Source organism: Dermacentor variabilis, chromosome 6 (genome assembly GCF_050947875.1).
Source record: "Dermacentor variabilis isolate Ectoservices chromosome 6, ASM5094787v1, whole genome shotgun sequence".
In the NCBI taxonomy this organism is placed as follows: domain Eukaryota; kingdom Metazoa; phylum Arthropoda; class Arachnida; order Ixodida; family Ixodidae; genus Dermacentor; species Dermacentor variabilis.
In genome coordinates, this window is record NC_134573.1 from 140,389,869 (window position 1) to 140,400,658 (window position 10,790).

The following is a 10,790-nucleotide window of genomic DNA, read 5'->3' on the forward strand; positions in this document are numbered from 1 at the left end:
TGATTGATTGGCTGATTCATTGGCGCGGTTTGACGTCCCAAAGTAACTCCAGGACTATGAGTGAAGCCGTATAAGTAAGGACCTTATGCTCAGGCACATGTAGGGCGAAGCTGTGTGCCATATTTTTCGCAAAACATTCTTTTCTTCGCGCTAACTAGCCGGTCACCTTCGCTAGTAATATGTTCGAATTCACATATTACTAGCCTTCGCTAGTAATATGTTCGTATTCTTTTTGTATGAACATGAGCGTCACTTTTTCTCTAGCCACGCGGTCTGTATCGTACAATGTCTGAGAACGTCGTATCACTACGTACTTTTCCAGAATTGATGACTGCTATAAGTTATGACGGGCCTTCCCTTGTGGCAGATTTTTTTTTCTTTTTAATTCTAGAAGCTATGTGCACTTCAGCTATTGGACACGCCGAATAGCGGAGATGTTCAGATTGATTTGGACCATCCAGAACAATTTACCATGGCATCGTGATCTCAGCATATGGCTTTCCAGCCTAGCATAACCCCGTGATACATTGAAACCCATGACGTCACGTATTTCAAAATACTTTTCCTCGTATTTGGGTTGTTGAGGGCGCCGTTGCAGTTATCGAAAATCATGCCCGGCTTTTGGCTCACTTACAGTACAACCTAAAGTCCATCTTTGCCGATAAAAAAAGAAAGGAACTAAGCTCGAGAAAACGCCCTCGAAAAATCCATGACGTCACCGCGAACTAGTGCGCAAATTTCAAGGCGGCGTCGCCACCGGCCTCATAACATTTTTTTTTCGCGTATCTTCTGGGTTATAAAGCTTGTAGTGCGCCTCCTACAGCTACAGATCAGCCTAATTTTCTCATTAGTGTCCCTTAAGAATGTGCGGGTAAGAATGCAATATGATGATGGACCATGATGGGCCACGAAATAACACTTTAGCAATGTACAAAGGAGTCTACACATACGAGCGCTGACAAGCAAAAGCTACAGTGCAAATTTTAAGTCCTGCGTCAGTGAGCCTTCGCTATATATATATATATATATATATATATATAAATATATTCGCTCAAGAAAGTGCTGTCCTATCTAGAGTGCGACTTAGTAAAATGTGCTGCTCTGTTGCGGTTGATGTCTGCATATACGTAGCTACGAATAAACATAACAGTTGGTATAAACGCTCGTGTGCATCCGAGAATAGCGCGCTGTGTCGATGTAATGATGACTTTAGTACAGGAGTTCGGCCCTGGGCTCCTTGAAGCACAGTCTCGTTCTTTCCAATCGTTTTGATTTTCACAACGAATCCGTCTGAGGGTACGCCGGTGGATTGTGTGTGCTTGCAGTGCTTCCCGTACGAGGAGCGCTGGTACGTTATCTACCGCACGTTCGAGCACGATCCATACCTGGGCGATGGAAAGTGCGCGTACCTCAGTCAGACCAAACCTCTGGTGAATGGAACCGCGGAGGCGCAGCTCAAGTACCGCACCGGCGAGGTTGTGTGAGTAATGTTCGCGCTACTCTTTACTGCGAATTCTTTTCCTCGCATGATTTGCCACGAACCGTTAACGTTACCGAAGCATCTTAGGTCCGATGCCCGGCCTTTCAAAACAGCGACGGGTTTTTGGACTTATTGTTCGAATACCTATCGGAAATTGGTCTAATCGGAAAAGCTTTAAAAAAAATTGCACCCTTCGTAACAAAAGCCTAAATTTACCCGCCATGTCACCTGTATATATTAGTATCAGGTCCACTCGGACATTTCATGTTTATTTTTTTTCTCCTCTTTTTCTCCCACTCTCTTCCGGAATCTTTTAATCCCATTCCCCATCCCTATACAGAGTAGCATGCCGGCGGTTATATACGCACCGGAAAAATTCTCTGTTTTTCTAATAAAGAGCTCTCTCTCTCTCTCTCTCTTTTCCTCACCAAAGGGGTGTGTTCCAGTTGTGACCAACACTGAAACCGGCTTCAACGTACGAGAGGACGGCTTCACGCCCAGGTTCTGAAACGTTGATGACGATTGCCAATGGCATCCCTCTTAAATCGGGGTTAGCAACTAAATTACACCTAGTTTTCGTGAGATGCGCTGATATTGTAACGACGTGAGATCAACGAGGGTGCGGAGGTGCACCAGCAGGAAATGCACTTTGTCAGTCGTCAAAGAAAACCAACAACGTCTTCTTCGTCTTCACGCTTAACCTAAAGACCCGCGCTACTTCAACCTCGTCCTCACTAGCACGTACCCGCGACAATACACTTGTGCCAGTATGTTATCATATCGCCCCATAGAGTGAGAAACTCTATGAATCGCTTCGTGAGAGCCAGTACAGCTCTTTATATGCTATAAAGATTTTGTTTGGCGTTTGTGCTGTTCACGCAGGGGAGGCCCACACACCAGCTCCGTCCTAGCGCCTCTATGTTTAAGTTCACTTGAATTGGTGACTACAGACTTCATACGAAACCTGATAGTGGCTTCATGGATAACATTCGTGAATGTTTATCATCAGAGTGTTGAACTTGCTTTCACCTTTGCGCATCCCTCTTGCTATGTCATCATCATCCCTCATCACACCTTTATGTACCCGTTCCCCCTACCTCTGTGCAGAGTAGCAGGCTAGAGCGCCTTAGCTCAGGCCGACCTCTCTGCCTTCTTTCAATTAAGTTATCTCTCTATGCATCGCCCTTACCATTTTGCAGGCACCTTTGTAAAGCTGTGTATCTCTGCGACTTGACGCTACCTCTAGTTAAAAAAAGAAAGCATGGGAAAACAAATATTGCTAAGTTTTAAAGTTTTTTTTAATAGTGCTATATTCAACACCATAGTTTAACCAAGTAGCTTACTGTAAACGCACAAGAAACCGTGGCTACGTTTCTTTGTAACGCGAAGCTGTTTTTGCCGGCATCGTTAGGGCTGAAAGGAGAATTAAGATTAACGATGTCCATTACAGCGCACATTTAGCTGTCTATCCGGCGAGCACTGGAAGAACCGATTACTCCCATTTCCGTTGTCATACCGGTTGTCCAAACAAAAAGCCTATATTCAACTGTGCTATCTGCGGAAATCCCCAAGTTGGAGGGCGATGTTTTTTGTGTGAGGAGGATTCGTCGATGTCCGCGACTGTTGCAGGATTCTTGTGAGAATAGACCCGAACACTTTTTTTTCCCGAAAACTAAAACGTCGCTGCCGTTAAAAAATTCGCGATTGTCCAGAATCGAATTCAGAGTCTCCACACGAGGATAACCGGCGGCTGTTCTGTTAACTGAGCATGCGAGGTTAGCAAGTGGTAGCGCGAGACAAGCTTAATCGAGACAACTGTGGGCGCAGCGTGGACATTCGAAACAAAGAGGAATCAGAACGAGAATAAAAAAAATTAATGAAACAACTCACGGTACACGAACGTTTTTCATATTCCGCCCCCCATCGGAATGAGGCCTCCGCGGCCAGGATCGAACCCATAACCCTGAGTTCAGCAGCGCTACGCCATAGCCAACCCTGGCGGATTTTTCGTGCACTAAATAACTTCTAAACTTCGCCATCGACTTCATTTGCTTAATCCCCTTCCTTCCCGTTCAATGGTCACCATTAGGATAACCGCCGAACAACGAGGATAGCAAACGAATCGGGACAGGCGATTGGGCCTCTCCTACCCGTGTCTGTGCTGCGCACTGCCTGTTATTATAATGAATAACTGCCAACTGACCCAGTTATAAGTTCTGCCTATAATGCAAATCAGTTTCACAGGGTGTGGTGTTTACGCTGGCAGTTCTCTCTTTTGTAAATTTATCTTTTCTTCTTCTTTCAATTGCACAGTGACTTCAAAACGGAACTGCACAAGACGGAGGGATACAATTACTACAACAAGCACAACGTGACTCTTCTGAGCGGTAAGCGTCATGTTTTGCGGATAGTAATCACCAGCAGGGTCGCCGAGTGGAGTGATCAGTGACGTTTCCGGAGTGACGCGTGACAAAACGCAGACGGCATTTGATAGAAACTGGAACAGTGCATGGTGGCCATACCGCTCTCCATTTTACACCACCACTGGGGTTCCACTGTTTCATCCTACAGTTGGCTACAGAAGCTTATCGGGGGGAGGGGGAAGAAAAAAACAAACAGACTAATTGCATTGTCAAGTGTATGCCCTAGTAGACATTTCGGGCACTATAGCTTTTAACTCAGGCTCTGCGCTTTTAAGTACGCGGCACAATAACTACACCGGACTTCAATCCCATAGTTTAAACCTATGCCATAAAGAACTTATTCGTCGCGGCTTTGTTGAACGCGTTAACTGAACATTGCAATATGCGATGTTAGTACACCATGTCCGCCTCTCCAAATTATCCGGCTGAAGAAGGTAAATTGCCGCTAGTTGCAGCAGACGGCCTCTAAGAAACTGTTGTGGAACAAACAAACGAACGAACAAGTAACAACAACCATAATAACTTAGCGAAGAGGAACGCTATAGAAGGACATCCTCTCCAGCGCTTTTTGCTTGGGGGACGCTGCTCGTGCTGAGAGTCCGTACCCTGCTATGACAGTCGGTTAAACTCGGGTGACGAATAAACAACAACAACAACAACAACAACATGCTGTACATCGAACCACTGTTCGATGCACAGCATGTTATTGTTGTTATTGTTATTATTGTTGTTATTGTTATTACTGTTGTTATTATTATTGTTATTATTATAGTTATTATTGGTATTGTTAAAATTGTTGTCGTTGTTGTCGTTGTAGTTGCCGGTGTTGTCGTCGTCGTCGTCGTCGTTGTTTGTTAACGTATGCATGCTAGCAAAGGGTTGCCGCGGCGTCAAGTTAGGCTGGGTAAAGCTTTTGAACTTGCCCCAAATGTCTCCGGCTACGCATATTGCGTGACTATATCTTGGTGACAGCTAGCAGGTTAATCTTCGATACAAGCTGAAACAGCAGGGACTTCGTGAAGAGAGGACACAAAGAACATACGCCAAAGGACAAGCGCTGTCCTGTGAGGGCGTGTTCTTCGTTGCGTCCTCGTTCCAGTCGCGCTGTTTAAGCTTACACAGAGGACATATTACTGCATTCCGTCCAGTTGTGTCGTCGCTTTACCACCTCTCCCGAGTGCACCACAAAAATCTAAAAACTGCCAGATGTTGATACTGCCACGGGTCGTTGTTTATGGCCTCTGAGATCGTGCGGCAGCACGCGCCCCAAGATATCTCGGAGGGCATGTGCCATTCTACCTTTTTGCTTCCGTCCCTTACGGAAGCTTTACCGAACTGTCGCTGTTATCGGGTTATCACTAAAGTTACCGCGACTTGCGCGTGACGCGCTTTTCTGTATCCGAAACTTCGAGAATACTGTCACAAATTCGATGGCGTAAAGGCGCGCTTAATGAGGTTTGCACGTGCGGCGCGAACAGCGGCTTCGCACATTCCCGAAATCCACAGGCAACTAATTCAGAAAGCTTCTCATTCGTAAGTGGTGCTTGGTATATCAGCTGACCGCTTTCGCTAAGGATATGTCTGTCCAGCATCGGGGTTGACTTGAATTCGCTCCAACGAACAATCCTAGCATAAAAAGTATTTTGTGTGATACGAGCTCTAACTTACTACGTGAGCAACCCCCACCGACTGCTCTACAGAACGTATACATTGACGTCAGTGTATATGATACTAGGACTTCAGCCGAAGGATTAGATTCGACATCCGAGAATGCCATTCTGGCCTACGGTGGTGTTTCCGACACTTCAAATCCCCGCCCCGTTGTCAAATTCATCCGATCAGAGAGGCCTTAGCAGCCCTGCGAGCCAGCCAATCAGAAGTGGCAAGATGGCGAACTCGACGGTAAAACAAAATCAGACAGTGTCCGGAATGCTATCACCGCGACCATGCACATCGATATATCGTTTTATTTGTTTGTTGGCTGTCCTTCTGGGCACAAGCTCGCCTAGCCTAAGTGTTGGATTCCCGAGCTCGCACTTCTGAAAGTGTTTCTTGTTCTGGACTCCGTTCCTATATACAAAGTGACAGTATCCGAATGACGGTACGCAGTTGGTGCCCCGCGTTTGACCAAGAACTGACCCTCATGTTCACCCTTTGTTTTTGTTTTTTCAGGACCAAAGAAAGGCCACAGCTTCCCCTTGTACACCGCGTACTCAGACTGCTACGAATGCAAGGTCTACAGGCACCCGTACGCTGGTGGTAAGCGTATAACAATGCTCCGCATTCCACGACAAGCTGTATTTCTCAGCGGTTGATTAAGTGCGACAAAATGCTTGAGTTGACTCACTGAGGTTCTTGAATATATATACCGAAAATGTAGCTGAAGACAAAGCGCCGAACAGGAGAAAAGTGTGGAACGAAGGAAAATAGTAGGACATTTTACACTGTCTGCAGAAAGTAAGCTACAGAAGCTACACACACACACACAAAAAAAGAAAAACTAGCAGAATTGGAACAAAATCTCGTTTTATTGACGTTGACGGGACTAGTGAATTATTTCGTTAAAATAACATTTGTTAAAGTGAAAAAAAAATTTTTTTTGCCTGCGTACGCATCATCACGCTTATCGTATACAGGAAGCCCGTTGAGCCCAGTTTGCGCTCCTTCATGGTAGATGATCATCTTAACGGGCCAATGGCGTCCGTCACTTTAAACCCGGAATTTGCACATTTGGCCCATAATTTCGCCCAAAGCTTAAATCGGGCTAGACAGAGTTCCTTCGTTTCTTCAAGTTGTTCAACGTATTCGGGTCTATGAATATGCACGCGCCGTGGTTGCTCAGTGGCTATGGTGTTGGGCTGCTGAGCACGAGGTCGCGGGATCAAATCCCCGCCACGGCGGCCGCATTTCGATGTGGGCGAAATGCGAAAACACCCGTGTACTTAGATTTAGGTGCACGTTAAAGAACCCCAGGTGGTCGAAATTTCCGGAGTCTTCCACTACGGCGTGCCTCATAATCAGAAAGTGGTTTTGGCACGTAAAACCCCATAATTTCATTTCTATGAATATGTGTCGAGAAATCAAAAGCATTTTGTTAAATTGAACATTTCGTAAAGCCTACCATCGCATGATCGAGGTTTGACTGTGTATGTTAATAATAATAATCGGTGAATCCCACGCATATGTGCGGATCAGCTGTAAGCAAAACTTTGACGTTTGCTAAAATATCGTCATTTCACTTCTACGTAGCTCAGCACTCTTCGCTCAATGCACTCTGGTTCCATATTTCGTTCGCTTAACTTCTTTCTCCACTTTCGGAAATTATCAGCGCGAAACAGACAAGGACGAAAGAAAAGAAGAACACGACGGTGCTTACTCACAACTTAAGAATGCCGTTTTCTTCTTTTCTTTGGTCCTCGCTTGTATTGCACTGTTAATTTCCGAAAAACGAATCACCACCAACTCACCCAAGTTTCTCTTCTAGTTCTTCCTCCACATTCGGCTGCCTTTGTTGCCGACTCGTTCAGTTGCATCTTGTATTCAGGTACTTACGCTCTGTGGCGTGCTTGTCCTGGGGGATTGTCTAGGACTGTTCACGTACCCAGTAATACATGGCGCATGGCCAGGGACCCGAGTTCTGTATTCGGTAAAACCGCAGCAGCCAGCGGTCGCTAAGTGGTGGAGGGGGTGAATTAAGAGGCAAGGAAAGCTTCGCTACAAAAAATGTTTGCGAATGAGTACTTATCACCTACAACAAAGAACAAGCGCATGCCCTGTGACGAGTGTGGCCTGATTCAAAACAGCTGTCATCCACGTCGACACCGCCTCAGCACCGGCGTCCGTCTGGAGAGAGTTTTCTCGCGGGTTCCCGAGAAAAAAGAAGAGGGGGGGGGGGGCGACGGGAACTGGACGCTCGCGTCGCCGGCGTCCCCTTTTTGAGCAGAACCCGACGACGAAATACTCTTTCCCGTCGGACGCCGTCGCTGTGATGGCGTCGAGGTGGATGACGGCTACGTGATCATGTGTAGTCTCCACATTCAGAAATGCACCTTAACTTGGTGTCTACACTTCACTTGATCTAGATGACGCCTGGGCGTGAACGTGCCGAAGACGCGCATTGCGCATCTTTTGCCGCGTTAATTCACGTCAAACGTTATTTTGAGCAAATCCAAGCACGGGCTTCAAGTCAAGGCGCATTTCTGAATACGAGGGCAAGAGTAGGTTTCCAGCCACGCTGAAATAGTTCAGTTGGCACTGAAACCACGCGAGCTTTCCGTCACTGCGACAAAGTCATCGTGGCGTGAGAACGGTATTACTAACGCATAAACAAACATACCGCAGAAATTGACAGCTAAATATACAGGACTCCATTCTTCTGGTGGTTTGAACTGGCGTCAAGAGAGGCGCGCGAAGTGGCCTCGGAAATTTTGAAGGAGACCACTTTACGACCCGCTATACACGAAACTTAACTGCCGTCGCACACGGCGCCGATGTGACACAATACCTTTGCGAAAAGTGTTAGACGAGTTGTCAATAGTAGTTACTGAAAGCGCACCTACTTTTTTGATTGCTGTTTTTGCGATTGACCACAACACATCTTGGCACGCGCGCGCCGGGTTTGGTTGAACTGGGGCGGATTTAATCGTTCGCGTTTCTTTCTTTTCACAGAGAATGCCTGCTCGCTCGTGGTGCCTGCTCACAAGAAGAACCACCTGACCCACTCGTGCAAGTTCATCTTCCACCTCCTCTGCGGACACAGCTACCAGGCTGTTTACGACGAGACCTGCCACTGAGCTCACTGAGCTCGCCGGTGGGCCCGGTACACGGCCCCGTAGCATGGAACACTTACGCTGCAATTACCCCCCGCTGCCTGGTCTCTACTTGCATACTGTGGCATCCAATACCAATAAAGGCATTACTCGTCGCTGTACACGCGCAGGTTGTTAGTTCTTCTCTTCCGAAACGGTTCCCGCAGATGTACGCCAATCCGAGCAACCCACGGATCAAATGCAGAGAAGGTGTGTTAGGTATACTTCGGAAGTCATAGGAGTCTGCGTTGCAACTGCCTTGAAATCTACCGAAGACTTTGCAAACACTTATTAATATAGTAAGGACTGAATCTGAGCCAGTTGGTGACGCAGCACCTTCGCAGGGAAGAGCGCAAACGGGACTGGCAAGTGGCAGGCATGCACATAGAGTGCTCACTTCCAACTGAGCTTATTGACACCGGTTCTATATCTAGTGCAATTTTTTCGCTATAACCAATCATATTCAAATGCTTCGCTATACACGAGCGCAGTGCTCGGTGAAATCCGACACGTGCTCTTGTATGGTGTGCCGGTTCTGCCGACGCCTGAGTGTATAGGTGCACTTTCCAACGGTCTCACATAGGGCTGCGTTACTGAAAGTTATTAGGCGGCATTTACACAGACCACTGAAAGAGGCCGCGCTACCAAGTTGGCCGCAAAGCGATTGTCGGAAAACGATCGATTTGGTCGAGAAGTGAGCAATTTCGTGAGGCCACTCTCGCTGACCGACTCTTCGGCTCCGCTTCTGGAGTCATAAAGCTGCTGAAGCTATGGAGGAAGGAAAACGTTAGGAGGGCGCATCGCGCAACGCGATTGAAGTTAAACCTGGTGGCCCAACACGCGAGCGCACGTCAAAGTGCGCGGTTAGTTTTAGTGTTCCCGCTCTTGTTGGAAACTCAGCGCTGACGCCCGTTGTTGCACCTGGGTCGCAAGCCCCAAGGGTAGCGTTGGCCTGGCGGCCTGGGGCACAACTGGAAGCATCCGAAGGTCCCGGCAAAGCATGAGTCGACTGGTAACAGAACAACTTGTTTATTCTAACATCGCAAAGAGTGGGCGGTCAGGTCGACCGAAGTAGAGAGACGGGAGAGCACGTTACTCAACAGAAGAAATCGGAGCCTCTCTCTTGGCGTCCGGGGGCAGCTGCTTTTATACTCTCGCAGTTGAGGGCAAGAAGGAACGCCTCTATAGACGCGCACGTGACTGTGCCGCTCGGACACGTTGGAATGAGAAGGTGGCGCATCCGCCGGGCCGGCGCCGCTCGGGCACGATGGGATGAGAAGGTGGCGCATCCGCCGGGCCGGCGCCGCTCGGGAACGTTGGGACGAGTAGGTGACGCATCCGCTGGGCCGGCGCCGCTCGGGCACGTTGGGAAGAGTAGGTGACGCATCCGCCGGGCCGGCGCCGCTCAGACCTCCTCGCCTCACAGTTGGGGGAGCTCCTCTCCCCGGCTGCCGCGCTTTGACAAGCGTGGGCACCAACATGCACACACACACACGCACACCGAAGACACGTGGCATTGGAACATGCCTGGACGCGCTTGGCGGGGAGGCGTAGCGGCGGCGCCGAACGGGCCAAAATGTCTGCCGCTTTGACCGAAGCCCCAGCGTCCGTTGCATCCGCGCCGGCTATACCGCGCGTCGTAGGCGAAACGTAACAGACCGCCCCGCCGGGGGAAGGAGATCCCGATGGTCAGGGGACTGCATCCGCTGTCCGGAGGGATGTCGCTCGATGATGCTCATAACCGAAGTCGGGCGTCCCTCGACGTTTCTTGAGCGCAGCGCACAGAGAAGGCCTCGTTCTCTCGTTCAGGTTCACACAGGACACTGCAAAGTGACTTCGGGAGAGTTCACATTTTTGTTCTCGTTCCCGGCAAGCGTTAGAACTACGCTGAAACTCAACCGCTCAGTCAGCAAGCACGGCACAACCCTCACTAAGCCCTGCCAGGCTCTTTCCCCTTCTATACCACTGCCTAGTTCCTTACAGTAGTCTAGCAGCACTCAGACCGCGTCCACAAATTGGAAAATTGCACTAGAAAGCACGTCATCACTTTGAAACACTAAACAAAAGCAATATGTTAAA

The 10,790-nt window shown here is 48.4% G+C and overlaps 1 protein-coding gene across 2 annotated transcripts in view; it reads left to right on the forward strand.

Annotated features, from left to right (window-relative positions):
* The window catches only part of LOC142585330 (uncharacterized), a 59,446-nt gene extending 50,623 nt beyond the window's left edge, over nt 1-8,823 (forward strand). For both annotated transcript variants that reach the window (XM_075696018.1, XM_075696017.1), the window contains exons 2-5: nt 1,326-1,480; nt 3,794-3,867; nt 6,076-6,162; nt 8,572-8,823. In XM_075696018.1, the coding sequence (XP_075552133.1) occupies nt 1,326-1,480; nt 3,794-3,867; nt 6,076-6,162; nt 8,572-8,696 (441 nt within the window). In that variant the 3' untranslated portion in view covers nt 8,697-8,823. The remainder of the gene's footprint in view (nt 1-1,325; nt 1,481-3,793; nt 3,868-6,075; nt 6,163-8,571) is intronic.
* Nucleotides 8,824-10,790: the final 1,967 nt, after the last annotated feature.